Here is a 23089-nt window from a genome sequence, read left to right on the forward strand (position 1 = left end):
AGGAGGTAAATACGATGATAATAAGCAGGCCGAAGAGCCAAAAAGAGACTGACATTTTTTTTTGGGTAGAGGACCAATCATACAAATGCGCCACTGCTCTCTCTAGGAACCCTGTCCAATTACATGACACGAACCGTTATGACGTCACATTCCCTCTCGCCCCCCGTAATGGCACCCACCCATACTTGGCAACTCGCTCAGACCTATAGATTTAGGGACTTTGATAAAACAGACACTTTGATCTAGTGACCTTAGTTTAATCGAGGCGGGGAAGGTGACTTTCAAATTTTTAAACCAACTTCAAGTTGGCTTTGGCGTATTAATGTCATTATTGTCATCATTTATTGCTTGTCAATAGAATTTTGCTGCTTTTTTTGAGTTCTTGTTGTTTTTGTTGTTGAGTTTAGTTATTAGGTGTTGTTTTCTCGTTTTTGTTATCCTTGTTTCTTGTTCTACGTTGCTTTTGAACACTGAGCTCTAGACTTTCACTTTTAAAATGGTTAGGAAGTGTTTCATTAGTGGAAACCCAGAGAAGCCACTTTTTGAGTTACCGGCTAACGAAATTGCGCGAAGCAAATGGTTTGAAGTGCTCGCAGATTTTTGTGGTAGTTTTGTACTATTCATTTCTTATGTCAAATAATGTCTAAATTATTTTAGATTTGTCTAAAATTTACGACCGTTCCGTTATATGCTCCACTTCAGTGCGGAATGTAAAATAACAACGTCGAAGAAAACATGCCTTAGTAAAAATGCTGTCCCATTTATGTTGTCTGTAGGTAAAACACATTTCTTTCAAACAAACCTTAACTTCTTTCCTAACTCTAGGATCCTTCTCCTTCTCCTAATCTTCGTGTAAATTTGGAAGAAGATATTCCGACCTTTCCCACCCCAATCATAAGCACCGAATCGCCAAAAGATAAAGAAATTAAGGATCTTCAATATCAGTGTAAAGTTCTGAAACAACAGTTGAAAAAAACCAAAAGCATGTATTCTCAGTGTTCATCAAAAATGAAAGATTTAGAAGAAAAATTACGCCACTTCCAAACATTCAAATTAAATAAAATCGTAAAAGATGCGAACAATTCTGACGAAAGATCAATATTTCTTCTAGATCTAATTAGAAATCATTATAAAAAAAGACCCGATGGTCAGAAATTTCAATCCGATTGTGTACTGTATGGAGGTTCTGTTCAAAAGGCTACATCTTTTGTCATCAGAATTTGCTAAAATTACCATCGAAAACGACAATTCGTATAGTCTGTCCAACGAATAAACAGATGATGGTTTTCTAACCAAATCTGCGCGATAAAAACTAGTACCAACAACCGCCAAATTTAAAATAGTTGTCATGATGCTAATTTTAAAATTCATTATTTTTACTAAATTTACTGCTATAAAAATGGCTCCTATTACTTGATTATAGAAAGGGAATTAACAATCTAACTAATTCGGTGTTTTGTCATTAATTTGGTAACGTAGAGAAAACCTCAAAAACCCTCAATTTTACACACTTTAAAGCTGTGTGCTAGATAAGTCCTTCCGCCAGGAAATCGAGAGGCACACAAAACGAAAGACAATTTGCACAAGAGAAAAACCGATAAACTAGTAATTAGACATTATTTTATCAACAAAACTCAAGGAGCAGTGCAAAAAGTGAATCTTAAAGTAGTCAAGAATGACGAATGTCAGTGAATGTCAAATGATTGACAAATTTCTAAAAAAGGCGGGAAGGCGTAGTTGCATAACCAACTTAAATCGAGATTAATATCCCCAAAAAGACGGAAAATTCTAGAGTATTTCAAGTTGCCATGTTTCATGCCATACAATTCAAATCAGCCTATTTACTCGCTGGATTTACTATAGATATCTGGGTGAATTTCAAGGTCGCAATGAATTAATAAAGCAACGTTTATCTATGAAAATATCTCAGTTAAAGAAACCGATCGAAAGAATCTGCTCAATAATAATTGACGTTATGGCCATAAAGGAGAAAGTCCATTACAGTCGCCCAGAAGATGAAATTTACGGACTTGATACAACAACACCGCACAATATTGGAAGTGGACCTAAAGTAGCAAACAAAATGCTTTGTTTCATCGTACACGGTTTATGTATAAAATACACCATCCCTGCAGGCTATTTTTTCCATGGTTCCCTTACCACTCAAGAGCTATATGTTTTAACAAAAAATGTTCTGCAACTTTTAACAGACTGTGGCTATATTGTAATCAGGATGGTGACCGACAATATGTCATCAAACGTAGCTCTTTTTCGGAAGTTCGGTAATGGTACCATTTAGAACACTATTAAGCATTCAATTTTAGAGCACATCCCACTCTTCCTAAGTTTTGACTTTTGCCATGCTCTGAAAAACGCTAGAAATTTGTTTCTGGACCACGACATGCAGTCTTCTAAAGGAAGAATAACTTCAAGTTATTTAAAAGATCTATATGAATTGCAGAAAGGGCTACATGTAAAACCTGTCAGGCACTTGACAAAAAAACATTTGTTTCCATCGAATTTTGAAAAAATGAATGTGCTGAGGGCCATTCAAGTATTTTCGCCCGCTGTGACTGCATCTTTGAAATTTTTGAATGAGGCTGGAGATGAAAGGTTTTCCAACGTTGAAATACATGGAAAATATGTATCACTATTTCCAGGTGCATAATGTTTCCAGTAGACGACACTACATACATTCTCTTGATGACTCGGTGGCTCCCTATGTGGATGTATAGTTCAGCCAAATTGGTCTGAGCCACCATAAAATTATAAAAATTAGACGGCAACCGCAACCGGACAGTTTGTGGTATTTTGTCAATTATGACGAGACATCTGGCCTGTTTAGAGATCCTGTTTTTATGGCAGGGTGCAAACTTGAGCAAATAAACCCTCATTATGTGCACTTGAGAATCTTTTGAAGCTGTCCCGTTGCGGTAGCCCGCAGATTTTTATGCTTTTATAGTAGCTCAGACCAACTTGGCTGAACTATATCAGACGAACGTCTTTCATGGTTAAATATTACTTTCCCAAAATTTGTTGACAACATTCAGGCGAACTCTGCAAAAGCAGATCTAAAAGGATTGAGTGAAGAGACTGCTCACGCATTACAATTTACGGCAAAAAGCACTGCCTTGTGCATTCAATTCTTGCTGAGTCAAGTAGGATTTTACTATGTTCTCACAAGATCATTTAGTTCAGATACAATAGAAGGGATGTTTTCGCATGTACGATTAAGAGAGGGGGTCCAATGATGCAACAGATGCAAGAACAGCAGATTATGCCATTCGACAAATACTTCGTTGTGGAATTGTCAAAGCCTCGCAATCTTCGAATACTGCTGAACGGATCAATTTTGTTAGTTCTGCAAGCGTTTTAACATGTAATGGCACGATTTGAATTTAAAAGTACCGCCGCCGCGGGGCGGAAGTGACACCGCCACCCGCCCGCCCAGCGGAAGATACGGAAAGGGATGTTGACCAGTGGAGATCACTTCCACCTAGTACTCAAAACAGAGCAGGCCGTCTTTGTTAGAGTGGTGCCGCCATTGTTGAAAAACAAGTCTTTTGTAGTGACTAGCGCTACCGCTTTTGTTTTTTTTGTGCATTGTTTGTTTTGTTTTGTTTCTTTTAGTTTTTGTTTTGCATGCTTTAACATTTAGTAGTTTTTTTTGTTGTAAACGTTAGTGTAAGTCAAGTGAGTAAAAAGGTTATCGGTAAGCTAACGTTGAAAAAGGTATGTAAAATGTTTATTTGTTTTTCGGTCGGGAAAGCTTTGATTGTTAGCAGGTTTCTGGGAGGTTTTTCGTGTTCAAATGTTAAGGGAAATGGGGTTGAAGCGTGGGTGGTACTCCCAGGAAACTTGTTACTTTCGCTTGTATGTGTAATTATGTGATTAAATACTTAATGTTAGCGCATATCGGTTTTCGAGGACTTTTCCAAATTTGCATGTTTCAGAATGGGCGTGGGAAAAAGCGCGCCAATTCTGGCGCGTCGCTTCGGTTTGGGGGCGCCATTTTGAGCGCGTCATAAAACGTTGTTGTATTTTTATTTTCTGACAAGTCGTAATGTGTCGTACGGTGCCGCGATTCAAAAATTCTTGTTCCTTTTTTTTTGTCGTTCAAGAAGTGAAGAAAGAAGAAGGCCCAAGTCGTCATGTATGTCTTGTCTGTTTCAGCCGATACCACGCGGGATTTTGGTTTAGGTGATTTATCGAAATGATCCACGGTCGATATTAGAGTGTGTTTGCTAAAACCGTCTTTTGTTTCCCGCGAGAGTGAGAATGTGGAGGGAATGAGTGTCATTGGTCGTTCGGTTTTCAGCGGCAAATTCAAACGCTTTATCTTTTCGGGTGTCCGTATTCTGACTGGAGGCCTTTGAGGTACTCCTACAGTGGAGTGTTGCGGGTGCTAGTCGGCCGGGTTCGCCCGGAAACCCAGTCCCGGGTGTATTTTATTATCCGAAAATTCCAAAGATGTAATCTAATGTGCTATGATTTGGACGAAAACTGAGAAGAAGAGGCAGGCAGACCGCAATACGACAATCAACTTGCAATTCAATTCAAATTTCTCGCAAATCCAAAACAAATCGTACAGACACGTTACTACGCTTTCATAATTGTAATTTTCTTGTTTAAATCATTGTAACTTTTGTCATCGTTTTTGAAAAGATCGAGTATTATGGGTAGCTTAGTAGTTGACTGTGAAGGCTAGGTTTTTATCCCACTGGGTTTTTAGTCCAGCCGGTCCTGTAATGCGTGGTGGTGTTCATATAATTTTTGTTTTTGCTTATGTTTTCCATGACTGTAGACGAGTTTCGTACGTTTTGCCTAACAGACTCACTACAGGTCTAACGGTCCGTTGCATGACTAGTTTTTTCATTTTCGATATTCTAAGTCACTAACTACACTAATTTAGTTTTTAATAAAAAACGCAAGCAAGCGATTAACTCAAACGTAACTTTTCTTTCATTGGCTAGAGCTCTAAAATTGATGTTTAATGGATAAATTTCTAAGCTAATTAAGACAGGTATTTTAAATATAAAGATTTCATTAGATGTTCGAGCAAAAACAGAAAACCAAAAAAAATGTGCTCTGGCTTTCTCGTGTAATTCTTTCATTGTTTTGCTTAATCGGATGAAAAAGATTTAGATCTACCTAATATAAAATGTTTTCCAATAATTCAAGACTTTTAAACAAATATACAATAGTTATTTATTTTTCAATTAAATTTGTGGTAACTAACAACTACAGTTCAAGAAACTTGTGTACACTGTCAATAATTTCGTCTTGATTCAACATCGTCAAATGATTTCCTCCAATGGTCGTAACGGCGACTGTTTCTTCGCACAGTTTTGATAATTGGTAATCGTCACCATCCTCGGCCAAAGGAAATTTCGGTTTTATCAATTGAAGGTTCGATTTAATTTTCGCGTGACCAAAACTGAAACTGATCATAGCTTTGTACCGTTTGTATAGTGCAATGGCAGAGTCTTTGTCAAAATTTGTCCCTTTTATGACTTCGCTTGGAATTAATGATATCATAAGATCTATTCTCTCTGCAAACGTAGAACACTTTGCAAACTGGCCCTGAAACAGAATTTTGAGTTCGAATTTTAGTAGTGTGTTGTCATATACTTTGTACTGTGAGAGTTCTTCGGTAGGCAACCACAAGCCCAAAACCTGTTGCATAAGAGTGATGTCAAAATCTTCGTCTTCTTTGATGGGGTTATTAGCTTTGGCTGCAGCTGTTAGATACGTAGGGGAACCATCGATGAAGATTGTTTTCCCAGTGTAACCTCTGTCTTCTAAAAGAGCGGTTAGCTCTAGAGCGACGTTGCAACCGAAGGAGTAGCCGATGAAAACGAAACCAACCTCTTTGGTGAATTTTTCTTCAATGTGCTAAAATTCACTTAATTTAAGTTTCTAAGAAGTTAAGAGAACTCACCGATAAAATCTTGATGGCTAAGTCTTGTATTGTCTCCTCGAAATTAACATTATGATACTGGACACCTAAAAGGCGTACGTTTAATTTGTTTAATGTCTCCATATGTGCAAAGACTCCTTCAATTCCCGGGAATAAAAAGGCAACACGTTTACTCTCCTTCTTATTAAGTTCAATAACTGGAAGGTTACTTGTATCAATGTGAGGAATAGTCCGAAGAAAAACGTTATCTGATTTAGTTGGAGCAGCTTCTCCTTTCTTGTTGTTTTTATTAGCTTCAATTTCAACCAATCTGCAAGAAGTATAAAGTAATAATTGCATAAAAAACAACTTCTTCATACTTTGCAAACGTTAAATTTCGCATTTCTTGAGGGGTAAAATATATCTCGAACTCTTTTTCCAGCAATTGAATGATTTCGGTTCCCATCATCGAGTCCATTCCTAATTCCGGAAAAGACGAATGAGGACTCACTGTTTTTAAGTCTTTGATTCCCATAACGTTAGCAACGGCTTCAGTTGCGCTAACTATACCGTAACTTTTGTTGGTTTTTTCCGCTACGACCATACTAGAAACTATGGGGTGATTTTGGGTTAACAATTTGTCTAAAACTTCGAGGCAACTGGAGATTTTCTGTTGAAGAGTACCACCGATGACCAGTTCTTTGCTTTCTTTTTGCATCTTTGCCACCAAACCGACCTAAGAAAACTGTTGGAAAAGACGTTGCGGAAGGAACGGAACTCACGTCTCCTATTGCTCCCCATTGGATGGCTACTGCTGGAAGACCTTCAGCCTTGCGCCTTTCGCACACTCTTTCCATGACTGAGTTTGCCATTCCGTAGTTGGTTTGGCCTGGATTACCACGACCACAAGACACTGAAGAGAAAATGACGAAATGTCTAAAAAAAAAGAATTAAACTACTGTTAAAATGTTTTTTTAACAGACCTCAACTGAGGACAGAATTCTCTTGTTAGCTCGTCTAGAAATTCAGTAGCACGAGCTTTTGGTGCCATTGATGTCAAGAAGGATTCTAATGTTTGATCTTCAAAGAGTGCGTCTCTAAGAACCACCGCCAAATTGAAGACGGCGTCAACAGGTCCTAACTCTGTTGCTTCTTGTAACAACTGGGAGCATCCAATTTTTGTCGTAACGTCTCTAGTTGACACTTTGACATCAACACCGTACGACTTCCAAAGTCTAGAAAGTTGAGTCAGTTGTTGGTCGCAGTATTCGAATTTTTTACCCAATTCTTTGCTTTTGGTATCCGTTTTGAACTCCATTTCTCGAAACCAGAACGAGTTTTCTTGCTCCTCTCAACACGAGCCAATCAGCGAGCTCCAAACCAAATCCTCCGAGACCACCAAGAATGACATACGAGAATCGGACGTCACAAACAAATCTTAAAATTTTGCTGTTACCAGTGATGGTATAAAATTAGTACCCACCTTGGAGTAGCATTGAATTTTATTCTTCTGGGAACAACAGTCTTCTCTTTTTCTTCATCTCTGATCTTCACCAAGACCTTTCCAATGTGTTTCCCAGTCATCATGTACCTGTACGACGCCTCCACCTCTTCTTTTTTGAAGACAACTCGCGGGAGAGGCTTCACAAAACCTTCTTTAATACCTTTTGACATTAATTGGTACAACTCGGATTTTCTCTCCGGGGAGTTATAAGCGATTTTATCCAACATGACGCCATGGTAGCTCGCTCCTCTCTCCATTAATAGAAGATTCAAAGAAGTGTTATTGGCCAAATCGAATTTACCGATCTCTAAAAAGCATCCGCCTCTCGCTAAACATCTCACCGAAGCCTTCAACTTATCGTCAGCAAGAGAGTTCAACACAAACTGAACACCTCGACCTTCAGTCTCTTTTTTAATCATTTCTTCAAAAGAATTATCCCGCGAATTACCGATGTGACTGTCCAAAATTTGGGGATAGTGCTGCTTGAGGTAATCTCGCTTTTCTTGGGTACCAACAGTGACGAAAATTTCACAGTTGTAATGAAGACAGACGTTCAAAGCAGCAAGACCGATGCCACCAGTAGCAGAGTGGATTAGGATTGACGAACCGCGCGTTATTTGACCAACCTACAAAACCACGATGAGGAAAAAATGTTTTCTTCGTCTTCGAATTACTTTTAGAAGAGCATAGAGCACTGTTGAATACACGGTTGGAACTGTCGCTGCCTCTTCAAGACTCCACGAATCCGGAATGGTAAGTAAACCATCTGAATCAGCAACGATGTAAGAAGACAAAGCTTTATTGTCAACCATTCCAGCCACGCGACGACCACTACAAAACCTTTTTAGTTTGACAATTGGTGAAGAAGTCTTACCTTTGATCCCTTCCAGAGAATTCAATTCCAATAAGACACTCTTGATCTAAACGTGTGTTGCTGAGTATTTCGGCGCTGACACGTCCAGATGCCGCCATAATGTCTCTAAAATTGACGGCAGAGTAGTAAGTCTGAAATGGTACCCAACTAAATTAAATCAACTTTTTGGGGTGGAAAACGCACTGAAATTAAGACTTTTCCTTTTGGTAGAGGAGTACTCTCATTTAACTCCCCTTGGAACCATTTCATGCTTGAAATATCACCTCTGTTGGCGACGTTGGCAAAGCAGTGCTCACTTGCAACTTCCGGTTCTTCTTCCAGACGCAAATGTCTGTACGTCCCCCAAGTACCATTTTTGTACACATTGACTACTAAATTTTTTCTTAACTGGTCCTTGCAGTCAACATTGCCGTCCATGGTAAAGAAACATTTAACTTTATTACCATTTGGTTCGCGTCTGATACAATTGACCAAACCCAACGTTCCCTCAGGTTCAACATTCTTAGAGTGGACAACCACATTTTCTTCATTCTGAAGAGCAGTTTTCACTTGCGGTAACCACTCGAAGTTACTCGAAGACACTTTAACGAACTTTGTGTTCAAAACTGGTTGACTTTGTCGGAGCATAATCAGTTTCTCTTTACCCGTTGAGTAAGCAGTAAGAATCTCAATCTCGTTGGTACTTTCTGGTACAAACGCAACATCTTCGCGCGTGAAAACAAAACCATTGGTATTCAAAGAGAGCATGAGTTGTTTCAAGTTCGAACGTTGTAAGAGTTGAGTACCAACAAGCAAGTTTAAGTTGCTTTCAGCTGTTAGCGTGACGTTGGTAACTTTAACACCTGGAAAGTCTCCAATTTCTATTTTAGAAGAGATGGTAAGATCAGGAACCACTAAGGGAATGTCATCTAGTACTTCACTAACTAAGTGTAAAAGAAAATCTTCATGTTGAGAAGATTCATCGACGATTTCGACCGCTTGGAAATGCGTTCCTGAGGAGTTCTCAAGGATGATCTGAGTGTTGACTCTGACAGCTTCCGCTAGAGTTAAAGAGGAAAAGTTGGGAACGAAGAGGTACTTTTCCAAGACTGGTTCCAGTGGAGGTTTTTTCTTTGAAATTGATTTAGCCTGAAGTCCACAGATTTCAATGCCTCCAGATCTAGAAGCACGTGCAGAATTATGTTAAGTAACTAGAAGTGATTACTTGATAATGTTGGCATCCTTGTAAACCCAGACAGAAATTGACGATTCTTCGAGTTGGTCAACAACTTGGAAGTGTTTTTCTGGGTTGATACTCAATTTTTTTATACCAACAGGAACAAAAAGCAGTCTGGAATCCGTCTGCAGAATAACCATTTGCAACATCTTGTCCATGAAGGCCGCCCAATTATCTTCCCACTTAATTAAACCAGCAGTACCATCAACACTACACTTCTGGATGCCTTTGAACAAACCACTAAACCACAATAGAAATCTTTCTTTGGAGGAAACTTTACCTATAATTGTAACCACGCAAATACAACTCTCGATAGATCTCTTCTTGTTGTACCTCTTCTGTGGGATCATGATTAAACTCTATTGGTTTAAGACCACTTTCGTCCACGCCCATACGGACAAACCCGCTAACAATCAGCGAATCCTTTTCCGTGACTTCAAAGTAACCACTCCCTGGATGAATTGTCACCAAAAGAGTCACAAAATCGTTCGTTGACATAGTCACTGCTCTCATAAACTTGCAATCGGTAAAGACTACTTGAACATCTGTGATCATCAAACGTCGACTTTGAGCCAAAGTTTGCCAGACCAAGCGTAAGTACTCCGTCGCCGGAAAGAGATTCCGACCTAAAATCTTCATAACTTGATGACCATTGTTGAGGTAACTTACCATCGATCACGTGGCCAGAAATAAATTTATGTTCTTCAATAGCGAGAGAAATTTCAAACTCCTTTTGATCGCAACGAGATATGCTACTTTCCACAAACTTGTAAGTGTTCCAACGTCTATCGTGAGCCCATTGAATTAAAGGGGAAATCATCGGAGTACCACGACTCACTGGGTACTCGACTTTTGGGTACAACTTGTGGAGTTGGGGAGTGTGACCGTTTTCATACAATCTGCAAAGTCAAGTGAGTTTCGGCAATGAGAGTGTGGTAAGTTTACCTTCCTAAGACTTCGAGGAACGTGACGGTACCACCATCGACCATTACGATATCTTTGCAATTTAAAGAACAGTCTGAGACGTTGACAGTGAAGGAGTTTTTAGGTAGTTGCATCAGTTCTCCGTTACAAGCTTGAAAGTCTGATTGTTGGCTAGCTGAAGACAGCACTTTTTCCAAAGTGATAGTACCATCGAAGTACGCAGAGACGAGCTTACAGTAAGAATTCGTGTAAACTCTTTTGGGAGGAACACCTAACTCTTTCAAAATCTCAACAATCGCAATTTGAACACAAAGAGAACCAATAAAGTTGTCTTTTTCCTCACTCCGACCCTTCAAGATGTCGTCAAAAGTCTTCTTCCTCAAGACTTTGTTGATTCTACAAACAGACTTTTAAGTTGACTATGATTAAAATTAACGCACTCACCTTCCAACTATGTCTTTGAAAAGTTGAAATTGCGATAAATACAATCCTAAGATTCTAAAATTGTGGGTAAACTTGCCGAAGAAGAGATAAAATGGTAGCTGTGTAGTCGTAAACTTTGAAGATGACTTCCTAATTCCATTCTTAAAAAGTATAGTGTACCCTCGGTAAAAATTACTGGAGAAATCAATCTTGAAGACTTGGTGGAGAAGTCCAATGGAGTCAGCGTCCATCTTCGTACCATTTAACAGTCTTCGGACTGCTTCTTCAGTACGGCCGCTTACACAAACCAATCTCGGAAGATCATCAGCGGGTGTTCCACCATCAGGTTTAATTTTCCCGGACCTTCTTAAGATAACATGTACGTTGTTACCACCAAACCCAAAATTGTTTATTCCAAAAATTCGATCGTCGTCTTTGAATTCCGTCAACTCGGTCACAGCTTTCATCCTCCCTTCTTCGAATCCCGTCAAGCCTTTCCTTATTCTCTTCAGGTTAATATTAGGAGTTACAAAACCGGACTCCATGGCCAGCAAGACTTTGATGATGGAACAGATCCCAGACACCACTTCCGTGTGACCAATACTTGATTTGACAGATCCTACTAAAAGCGTCTGATTTCTTCTTTTGGCGAAGGCTTCATCAATCGCTTCAACTTCTTGAGGGTCACCAACTTGAGTTCCTGTTCCGTGTGCTTCTAGGAAACTGAGCTCAGAAGGAGAAATGCGACTTTCGTCGGAAATCTCCGTCATAAGAGAAATTTGGGCTTGTTTTGAAGGAAATGTGATTCCTTGTTCTTTGTAGCCATCATTGTTAACTTTGGCGTGGATGACAGTCGCGTAGATTCGTCGAGCATTTTTGGCCCTTTGTAAGAAAATAGAGGCTATGGTTTCGCCTCTGACGTAACCAGAGGCGTTTTCATCAAACACTCTGCAGGTACCATCAGGGCTCAGAATTCCTAATCTAAAAAGAATTGTTAAAAGAGGTCTTCAAATTGGAATAAGAACCTGAAGAAGTGACGAGTATTAGCAGGATGTAGAAGTAAGTTTGCACCACCAATGATGGCATTGTCGCATTGACCACTTCTTAAAGCTCTGAAGGCGGAATCCAAAGCATTCAAGCTGCTGCTGCAAGCAGTGTCCAATGACACAGAACAACCTTTTAGTTTCAAGTAGTAACTCAGTCGATGGGCCATGAGAGATTTTAATACCCTAAAAAAATGACAGTAGGAACAGTTTTGGAGTATTAAGTTCTTACCCAGTTATTACAAATTTTGTCATCCCCTTGTTATTATAAACTTCCCCCACCTCAACCCCTGTTGAAATTGAAGTAACAAAAACTGCAGTTTTCGTTCCTTCCAGCTCCTTAGGGTTAATTCCAGCATCCATAATTGCTTCAATGGCAGTTTCCATGAAAATCCGTATCATAGGATCCATACTTTCAACTTGGTGAAAATGCGCCCCGAAGAATCCAGCATCGTACTGATCGATGTCGAAAATTTTCGCACATCGTTTTGGAACTTCAGGATCCTCCATTGTCCATCTTCTATCGTCATCAGTCACCATGTCATCTTTATTGACGAGATGGTCATGAAACTCGGAGATGTTGTTGGATTCAGGAAGACGTCCGGACATTCCTGAGATGACCACTTCTTCGCCGGGGGGACAAGAGGATAACCAACGTCCATATTGGTAACTAGGATTGTCGTTAGAACACATTTTCTCACATTGAATTTCCGCTGACTAGCGATGATTTTAAATAGCAGAAAAATTTGAATATACATAAAGGAGGGTGTAGGTTCAAATACACAAACGGGAAAAACAATGCGCAGGAATTGGTTAATGCACAAGCGTATGCATTTAAATTGTCAATAGGTTAAGTTGTGCCCTTGATTTTAATTTTACAAAAATTATTAATGTTACAATGTTTTATTTATCCTCAACATTGTGAAGTAACTATGGTCAGCGACTCTAAACAACTTTAATTCTTTAATTCCATTTTGCAAGTCGGTTTTGGGTAATTTTCCATACAAACATGCTAAAACTGAAAGTGTGAAAATTGCATAAAAATGTAGAAGTCAAAGTGTCTTCCTTCCTGTTCTTGGACGTCACACGTAAGTTGAAAATTTTTCCACAGTTCGCGCTTACAGGGGAAAGGTCGGTAATACTCAAAATGATATTACATTCCTTGTATAATATCAATACTTTAAATTTCGGGACTTTTTTGCTCTGAGACTCCTAAATTTTTGCAAAAAAAACTTCAATATGTATTTTTTTTGGCCTTACTATATACGTTTTTCCTTTTAGTTGGGATTGATTTTCATACCCTTTTGGTATATCAGGGATATGTAGAATTGTTACTGTTCTTCTGGAATTCCTTCCTTAGTCTAAAGAGTTTTGACGTTCCTAATATTCCTTGTTGCGCGTGTACAGAGAGAGGCTGCCGAGAGCAATGCAGATGGAAAATTTCAAAACAAAAATTGATTCAATTTAATAGTATTCGAGAAAAGATAAAAAAGTAACCAATCCCGAAAGCTTAATCTAGAGATGGAGTAAAATATCCTAGACAACAAGAGTGTAATGTTCATCAGACCAATGAATGATGGTATGTGTCCATAATTACCGATTTTCAAATACTGTTTTGCTTCAGAATTATTGGTCACCATTTTTTCATATTTTTTGAGCTAAAAAATCTTTGTTTCGAAATTTTTGCTCAAAATTGTTGCCTCCATAAACCTTTTTTCTCTGGGTCACGAGTTCTGGGACACCTGTATGCATTTCGTTCTCTAAGCGGCAAATACCGCAATCTCAATTTTTACAAAGTCAGTAGTTTTTTGGCAGTGTAAGTAGTTTTTCTCAATGATTAATTGGTATCAAATCTTAGCTTAAGGTCAGATCTATTTAAAAACACAAAAAATAATTTTCATCAGTAAGTTTCCAGCGAAAAATTTATCCGAGAAAAAGTAGTAACAAAATATTTTCACAACTGAGTTTGCGGATGAAATAACGAAAGGCCCATTAACCACAAACTATGACCTTCTAAGCTCTAAACTCTTTGAAATTAGCGCAATTAAAGTTAACCAATCACAAACGTCACAAGCAAATGTTCACCAATCACAATCGTTTCTACGTTTCTATTCAAAATAAGTAACTGTTAGTTATTGTCGGCACGCAAGATTTTGTTTCACACGTCTGGAAAATGCTTGGATTTCCTCGCATTTCCAAAAGAACATTTTCCAGCTTAGTGAAACAAATAACTATCTTGGGGTTTATTTCAACGTTGGAACTTCTCGTTCGTTGGCTCAAATTCTGACGATTATTGAACGAATTTTTAAGTCAATTAAAGGATGTTAAAAAAACAACTTATTGGATGTCCAGCAAAAATGCAAAAAACAAAGGATGTCGGGGTCTGGTTTTCCTGCTTTTGTTTATGTGTTTTATGTAATGTTAAATTTTGGTGGAAATTTTCAACGGGCTCACGACTTTTTGCATATGATTGTGAGTGTAAATGTAAATGGAAAAATACAAGTTTTAATTTAGCAAAATTTTTGCAATCGGGTACAATAAAATAGAATTATTTTAGTAAATTAGTATAATAATAATAAATCAATTCAAGGTTGATAGTTCCCGATCAAATTTGTAAACTACAATTTTCTAAAAACACCTTAAAATAATGGCTCGACATAATACATACATATTGTATGCTAATTCCAATTATGCATTCAGACGTGATTACCAATTGTGGTCAATTACAACTTGTAGAGTAAAAGAAACAAATATCCGCTTTTGTTTTTGTTTTTTCTTTAACGAATAATAAAAACATAAAACGTGCAATTATGATTTAGATCTAAAACCCATTTTGCAAAAATTTTCCAAAAATTCAAGAATTTTTTAAACCAACAATACAGTTATTTATTTTTTGATCAAATTTGTAGTACCTAACATCTACAGTTCAAGAAACTTGTGTACACTGTCAATAATTTCATCTTGATTCAACATCGACAAATGATTTCCTCCAATGGTCGTAACGGCCACTGCTTCTTCGCACAGTTTTGATAATTGATAATCCTCATCATCTTCGGCCAAAGGAAATTCTGGTTTTATCAACTGAAGATTTGATTTAACTTTCGCATGACTAAAACTATAACTGATCATAGCTTTGTACCGCTTGAACAAAGCAATGGCAGAGTCTTTGTCAAAATTTGTCCCTTTTATGACTTCGCTTGGAATTAATGATATCATAAGATCTATTCTCTCTACAAACGTAGAACACTTTGCAAACTGGTCCTGAAACAGAATTTTGAGTTTAAATTCTAGTAGTGCGTTGTCATATACTTTGTACTGTGACAGTTCTTCGGTAGGCAACCACAAGCCCAAAACCTGTTGAATAAGAGTAATGTCAAAGCCTTCGTCTTCTTTGATGGAGTTATTAACTTTAGCTGCAGCTGTTAGATACGTAGGGGAACCATCAATGAGGATTGTTTTTCCAGTGTAACCTCTGTCTTCTAGAAGGGCAGTTAGCTCTAGAGCGACGTTGGCGCCGAAGGAGTAGCCGAGAAGAATGAAACCAACTTCTTTGGTGATTTTTTCTTCGACGTGCTAAAATTCACTTGATTTTGGTTTCTAAGAAATTTAAGGCACTCACCGATAAAATCTTGAGAGCTAGGTCTTGAACTGTCTCCTCGAAATTAATATGATATTGGACACCCAAAAGGCGTACGTTTAATTTGTTCAATGTCTCCATATGTCCAAAGACTCCTTCAATTCCCGGGAATAAAAAGGCAACACGTTTACTCTCCTTCTTGTTAAGTTCAATAACTGGAAGTTTACATGTACTAATGTGAGGAAGGGTCCGAAAAAAAACGTTATCTGATTTAGTTGGAGCAGTTTCTCCTCTTTTGTTGCTTTTATCAGCTTCAATTTCGGCCAATCTGTAAAAAATACGAAGTAATAATTGGACGTCAAACGACACGTTCATACTTTGCGAATGTTAAATTTCGCATTTCTTTCGGAGTAACATAAATCTCAAATTCGTTTTCAAGCAATCGAATGATTTCCGTTCCCATCATCGAGTCCATTCCTAATTCTGGTAAAGTTGAATGTGGACTGACTGTTTTTAAGTCTTTAATTCCCATAACGTTAGAAACGGCTTCAGTTGCGCTAACGATACCATAACTTTTGTTGCTTTTTTCCGCTACGATCATACTAGAGACTATGGGGTGATTTTGGGTTAACAATTTATCTAAAGTTTCAAGACAACTGGAGATTTTCTGTTGAAGAGTACCACCAATGACCAGTTCTTTGTTTTCTTTCTGCATCTTTGCTACCAAACCGACCTAGAAAAACTGTTGGAAAAGACGTTGCGGAAGGAGCGAAACTCACGTCTCCGATTGCTCCCCATTGAATGGCAACTGCTGGTAAACCTTCAGCCTTGCGCCTTTCGCACACCCTTTCCATGACTGAGTTTGCCATTCCGTAGTTGGTTTGGCCTGGATTACCACGACCACAAGACACTGAAGAAAAAATGACGAAATGTCTAAAGAAAAAAAATTAAACGACTGTTAACATGTTTTTTAACAGACCTCAACTGAGGACAGAATTCTCTTGTTAGCTCGTCTAGAAACTCAGTAGCTCGAGCTTTTGGTGCCATTGACGTCAAGAAGGATTCTAATGTTTGATCTTCAAAGAGGGCGTCTCTAAGAACCACCGCCAAATTGAAGACGGCGTCAACAGGCCCTAACTTTGTTGCTTCTTGCAACAACTGGATGCATCCAATTTTTGTCGTAACGTCTCTAGTTGACACTTTGACATCAACACCGTACGACTTCCAAAGTCTAGAAAGTTGAGTCAGTTGTTGGTCTCCGTATTCGAATCTTTTACCCAATTCTTTGCTTTTGGTATCCGTTTTGAACTCCATTTCTAGAAACCAGAACGAGTTTTCTTGCTCCTCTCAACACGAGCCAATCAGCGAGCTCCAAACCAAATCCTCCGAGGCCACCAACAATGACATAGGAGAATCGGACGTCACAAACAAATCTTAAAATTTTGCTGTTACTAGTGATGGTACAAAATTAGTACCCACCTTGGAGTAGCATTGAATTTTATTCTTCTGGGAACAACAGTCTTCTCTTTTTCTTCATCTCTGATCTTCACCAAGACCTTTCCAATGTGTTTCCCAGTCATCATGTACCTGTACGACGCCTCCACCTCTTCTTTTTTGAAGACAACTCGCGGGAGAGGCTTCACAAAACCTTCTTTAATACCTTTCGACATCAATTGGTACAACTCCGATTTTCTCTCCGGGGAGTTATAAGCGATGCTATCCAACATGACGCCATGGTAGCTCGCTCCTCTCTCCATTAATAGAAGATTCAAAGAAGTGTCATTGGCCAAATCGAATTTACCGATCTCTAAAAAGCATCCGCCTCTCGCCAAACATCTCACCGAAGCCTTCAACTTATCGTCAGCAAGAGAGTTCAACACAAACTCAACACCTCGACCTTCAGTTTCCTTTTTTATCATTTCTTCAAAAGAATTATCCCTCGAATTACCGATACGACTCTCCAAAATTTGGGGATAATGCGTCTTGAGGTAATCGCGCTTCTCTTGAGTGCCAACAGTGACGAAAATTTCACAATTGTAATGAAGAGAGACGTTCAAAGCAGCAAGACCGATGCCACCAGTAGCAGAATGAATTAGAATTGACGAGCCGTGCGTCATCTGACCAACCTACAAAACAGAGAGGTAAAAATGACTCGTAAACTTTCTGATTACTTTTAAAAGAGAATAGAGGACTGTTGAATACACTGTTGGAACTGTCGCTGCGTCCTCAAGACTCCACGAATCCGGAATTGCCAATAAACCATCTGAATCAGCAACGATGTAAGAAGATAAAGCTTTGTTGGTAACCATTCCAGCCACGCGACGACCACTAGAAAACACCCTTACTTAAGTAGTTGACAATGTAATAAATTTTACTTTGGATCTCTTCCTGAGAATTCAAAACCGATGGGACACTCGTGGTCCAAACGGCTCTGGACGCAAACATCCACAGAGACACGACCTGAAGCAAGCATGATGTCTTTAAAATTCACAGAAGAGTAATAGGTCTGAAATCATTCAGAAAATCTTAAGTCAACTATTAAGTGTAACACTCACTGAAACTAAAATTTTTCCTGTTGGTAGTGGTGTACTCTCACTTAACTCTCCTTGGAACCATTTTAAACTTGAAATGTCACCTCTGTTGGTAACATTGGCGAAACAGTGCTCGCATGCGACTTCTGGTTCTTCTTCAAGACGCAAATGTCGGTACGTCCCCCAAGTACCATTCTTGTACACATTGATTCCCAAATTTTTTCTTAACTGGTCCTTGTAGTCAAAATTTTCGTCCATGGTAAAGAAACATTTGACTTTATTACCATTTGGTTCGCGTCTGATACAATTGACCAAACCCAACGTTCCCTCAGGTTCAACATTCTTCGAGTGGACAACAACATTTTCTTCATTCTCAAGAGCAGTTTTCACTTGCGGTAACCACTCAAAGTTACTCGAAGACACTTCAATGAACTTTGTGTTTAACACTGGTTGACTTTGTCGGAACATAATCAGTTTCTCTTTATCCGTTGAGTAAGCAGTGAGAACCTCAATCTCGTTGGTACTTTCTGGTACAAACGCAACATCTTCGCGCGTGAAAACAAACCCATTGGTACTCAAAGAGAGCATGAGTTGTTTCAAATTCGGGCGTTGTAAAAGTTGAGTACCAACAAGCAAGTTTAAGTTGCTTTCAGGTGTTAGCGTGACGTTGGTAACTTTAACACCTGGAAATTCTTCGATTTCTATTTTAGAAGAAATGGTAAAGTCGGGAACCACCAAAGGAATGTCATCCAGTACTTCACTAACTAAGTGTAAAAGAAAATCGTCACGTTGAGAGGATTCATCGGCGATTTCAACCGCTTGGAAATGGGTTCCTGAGGAGTTCTCAAGGATGATCTGAGTGTTGACTCTGACAGCTTCCGCTAGAGATAAAGATGAAACGTTGGGAACAAATAGGTACTTTTCTAGGACTGGTTCCAGTCGCGGTTTTTTCTTTGAAATTGATTTGGCCAGAAGTCCACTTATTTCAATGCCTCCAGATCTAGAAGTACATGCAGAATTATGTTAAGTAACCAGAAGGAATTACTTGATAATGTTGGCATCCTTGCAAACCCAGACAGGAATTGACAATTCTTCAAGGTGGTCAATCACCACCAAGTGTTTTTCTGGATTGATACTCAATTTTTTTATACCAACAGGAACAAAAAGCAGTCTAGAATCCGTCTGCAGAATAGCCATCTGCAACATCTTATCCATGAAGACCCCCCAATTATCTTCCCACTTAACCAAACCAACAGAACCATCAACACTACACTTCTGGATGCCTTTGAACAAACCACTAAACCACAATAGAAGTCTTTCTTTGATGGAAAGTTTACCTATAATTGTAACCACGCAAATACAACTCTCGATAGATCTCTTCTTGTTGTAACTCTTCAGTGGGATCATGATTAAACTCTATTGGTTCAAGACCACATTCATCCACGCCCACACGAACAAACCCGCTAACAATCAGCGAATCCTTTTCCGTGACTTCAAAGTAACCACTCCCTGGATGAATCGTCACCAAAAGAGTCACAAAATCGCTCTTCGACATGGTCACTGCTCTCATAAACTTGCAATCGGTAAAGACTACTTGAACATCTGTGATCATCAAACGTCGACTTTGAGCCAAAGTTTGCCAGACCAAGCGTAAGTACTCCGTCGCCGGAAAGAGATTCCGACCTAAAATCTTCATAACTTGATGACCATTGTTGAGGTAACTTACCATCGATCACGTGGCCAGAAATAAATTTATGTTCTTCAACCCTAAGGGCAATTTCGAACTCCTTCTGGTCGCAACGAGATATACCATCCACATATCTGTAGGTGTTCCAACATCTATTGTGATCCCATTGAATTAAAGGCGAAATCATCGGAGTACCACGAGTGACTGGGTACTCGACTTTTGGGTACAACTTGTGGAGTTGCGGAGTGTGACCGTTTTCATACAATCTGCAAAGTTAAGTGACTTTTGGCAGTGAGAGTGTGGTAAGTTTACCTTCCTAAGACTTCGAGGAATGTGACGGTACCACCATCGACCATTTCAATATCTTTGCAATTTAAAGAAGAGTCTGAGACGTTGACAGTGAAGGAGTTTTTAGGTATTTCTACTAGTTCCTTGTTACAAGTTTGAAAGTCTGATTTTTGGTTAGCTGAAGAAACCACTTCCTCTAAAGTGATAGTACCATCCAAATACGCAGACACAAGCTTACAGTAAGAATCCGTGTAAACCCTTTGGGGGAAAACACCTAATTCTTTCAAAATATCGACAATTGCTATTTGAACACAAAGAGAGCCAACAAAGTTGTCTTTTTCGTCACTCCGACCCTTCAAGATGTCGTCAAAAGTTTTCTTCCTCAAGACTTTGTTGATTCTACAAACAGACTTTTAAGTCATCTATGATAAAAATTAACGCACTAACCTTCCAACTATGTCTTTGAAAAGTTGAAATTGCAATAAATACAATCCTAAAGTTCTAAAATTGTTGTTAAACTTCCCGAAGAAGAGGTAGAATGGTAACTGTGTTGTCGTAAACTTTGAAGATGACCTTCTAATTCCATTCTTCAAAAGTATAGTGTACCCTCGGTAAAAATTACCGGGGAAATCAATCTTGAAGACTTGGTGAAGAAGTCCAATGAAGTCAGCGTCCATCTTCGCACCATTTAACAGTCTTTGGACAGCTTCTTCAGTACGGGCGCTTACACAAACCAACTTCGGAAGATCATCAGTGGGTGTTCCGTCACCAGGTTTGATTTTCCTTGATCTTAAAATGACGTGTACGTTGTTACCACCAAATCCAAAATTATTTATTCCAACAATACGATCATCGTCTGTGAATTCCGTTAACTCGGTTACTACTTTCATCCTCCCTTCTTCAAAACCCTTCAAGCCTTTCTTTATTTTCCTCAGGTTCATATTAGGGGTTATTACACCGGACTCCATAGCAAGCAAAACTTTGATAATGGAACAGATTCCAGACACCACTTCCGTGTGACCAATACTTGATTTGACAGATCCTACTAAAAGCGTCTGATTTCTTCTTTTGGCTAAGGCTTTATCAATCGCTTCAACTTCTTGAGGATCACCAACTTGAGTTCCAGTTCCATGAGCTTCTAAATAACTGAGGTCAGAAGGAGAAATGCCGCTTTCGTCGTAAATCTCCTTCATGAGAGCCATTTGAGCTTGTGTTGATGGAAATGTAATTCCTTGTTCTTTAAAGCCATCACTGTTAACTTTGGTGTTAATGACAGTCGCGTAGATTCGTCGAGCGTTTTTGGCCCTTTGTAAGAAAATAGAGGCTATGGCTTCGCCTCTGACGTAACCACAAGCGTCTTCATCAAACACTCTGCAGACACCATCAGGGCTTAGTATTCCTAGTCTAAAAATAGTTGTTAAAAGAGGTCTTTAGTTAGAAAATCAGAACCTAAAGAAGTGACGAGTATTAGCAGGATGCAAAATTAGGTTTGCACCAGCAACGATAGCATTGTCGCATTGACCACTTCTTAACGCTCTAAAAGCGGAATCCATAGCATTTGAGCTGCTGCTACAAGCGGTGTCGAGTGCTACAGAACAACCTTTTAGTTTCAAGTAGTAACTCAGTCGATGAGCCATAAAAGATTTTAACATCCTAAAAATAGTCACAGTATTAACCAGTTTTAAAGAACTAAGTTTTTACCCAGTTATTACACGTTTCTTCAACTCCAAGTTACTATAAACTTCACCTATTTCAACACCTGTCGCAATTGAAGTAACAAAAACTGCAGTTTTCGTCCCTTCTAACTCTTTCGGATTCATTCCTGCATCCATAATCGCTTCAATGGCAGTTTCCATAAAAACACGTATCAAAGGATCCATAGTTTCCACTTGGTCAAAATGCGTCCCGAAGAATCCAGCATCGAATTTATCGATGTCGAAGATTTTCGCACAGAGTTGTGGCACTTCAGGATCCTTTATTTCCCATCTTCTATTGTCATCAGTCACCATGCTATCTTTATTGACGAGATGGTCATGAAACTCGGAGATGTTGTTGGATTCAGGAAGACGTCCGGACATTCCTGAGATGACCACTTCTTCGCTGGGGGGACAAGAGGATAACCAACGTCCATATTGGTAACTAGGATTGTCGTTAGAACACATTTTCTCACATTACGTTGTCGTTAACTAACGATGCTATTAAATACCAGAAAATTTTGAATATACATAAAGGAGGGTGGAGGTTCAAATGCACAAACAGAAAAAACAATGCGCACGTATAAGTTAATAGGTTAATTTTTGCCCTTGAATTCTTAAATATTATAAACTTGTAAAAATTGCAATGTGTTATTTATTCGCAACATTGAAAAGCAACTATGGTTACAAATTTAGCATACAAACAAATTGAAATTGTATGCTAAAACTTATAACATGAAAATTGCATTCAAATGGGGAAGTCAAAGAGTGTCCTCAGACGTTAGACGAGCGAAGTAATTTTCTACGTTTTTCAAAAATCAAAATAGAGAAGTCGGTGGCAAACTTCAAAAGTCAAAAGCATGAAAGACGATATAAAAAAATAATTATTATCCTACGAAGATTTATGATAATTGCTTCTGAACATCAAAGTCTTTGACCACATTTTTTTTAAAATTGAGCTATGTAAAACAGATGTTCCAAGTAGGCATAATGATAATTTTTGTATGTTAAACAATGACATTAATAAAACATAAGAAAAAAACTTGATATTACAGTTCTAGAGTTCTTATACAGTGTTTTCCTTATTTTCTTTTACTTTTAAATGCATCCACAATTACAAAACACCTTTACATTGTAGACACAGGTTGCCCCTTGTAGGATAACAGTTATTTAACAAACAAGTTGGTTAATAAAAGCGATTAATAATTAAGCGATTTTAACCGTTAATAAGCGAGAATATTAATCGCCCATTAACCATAGAGTTAATTACAAAACTTTTTCGGAGATCGAATATTGAAAAAATCACCATAAAAAGAAAATTGGTACAAAGATGATTATGCAACCAAATACACAAAAATTAAAGTGAGGCTATGATAGATGTGCTCGATGTGTCCGCAGTTGACAAATTTGAGTGTAATTTCAAACAATG

At 38.6% G+C, this 23089-nt stretch overlaps 2 protein-coding genes across 2 annotated transcripts; both read right to left on the reverse strand.

The window, feature by feature from the left end:
* Positions 1-4898: 4898 nt before the first annotated feature.
* On the reverse strand, positions 4899-12576 carry LOC148177308 (fatty acid synthase-like). The gene is made up of 19 exons (XM_088033306.1): positions 12116-12576; positions 11866-12069; positions 10862-11821; positions 10439-10813; positions 10163-10392; positions 9774-10119; positions 9482-9733; positions 8461-9436; positions 8278-8408; positions 8078-8234; positions 7383-8029; positions 7181-7336; positions 6883-7134; positions 6682-6835; positions 6280-6635; positions 5942-6230; positions 5632-5895; positions 5246-5583; positions 4899-5121 (listed from the first exon to the last, which is right to left on the reverse strand). The coding sequence occupies exons 1-19, from the start codon at positions 12574-12576 to the stop codon at positions 4899-4901; spliced, it is 6771 nt and encodes a 2256-aa protein (XP_087889432.1).
* Positions 12577-14802: 2226 nt separating this feature from the next.
* Positions 14803-22128, reverse strand: LOC148177309 (fatty acid synthase-like). Its single transcript, XM_088033307.1, has 18 exons — positions 21668-22128; positions 21416-21619; positions 20414-21370; positions 19991-20365; positions 19718-19944; positions 19329-19674; positions 19037-19288; positions 18016-18991; positions 17836-17966; positions 17632-17788; positions 16940-17586; positions 16738-16893; positions 16440-16691; positions 16240-16393; positions 15838-16193; positions 15503-15788; positions 15193-15456; positions 14803-15144 (listed from the first exon to the last, which is right to left on the reverse strand). The coding sequence occupies exons 1-18, from the start codon at positions 22126-22128 to the stop codon at positions 14803-14805; spliced, it is 6543 nt and encodes a 2180-aa protein (XP_087889433.1).
* Positions 22129-23089: the final 961 nt, after the last annotated feature.

Source organism: Gnatocerus cornutus, chromosome 3 (genome assembly GCF_029298725.1).
Source record: "Gnatocerus cornutus isolate USDA-ARS CGAHR chromosome 3, icGnaCorn1.1, whole genome shotgun sequence".
Taxonomy (NCBI): domain Eukaryota; kingdom Metazoa; phylum Arthropoda; class Insecta; order Coleoptera; family Tenebrionidae; genus Gnatocerus; species Gnatocerus cornutus.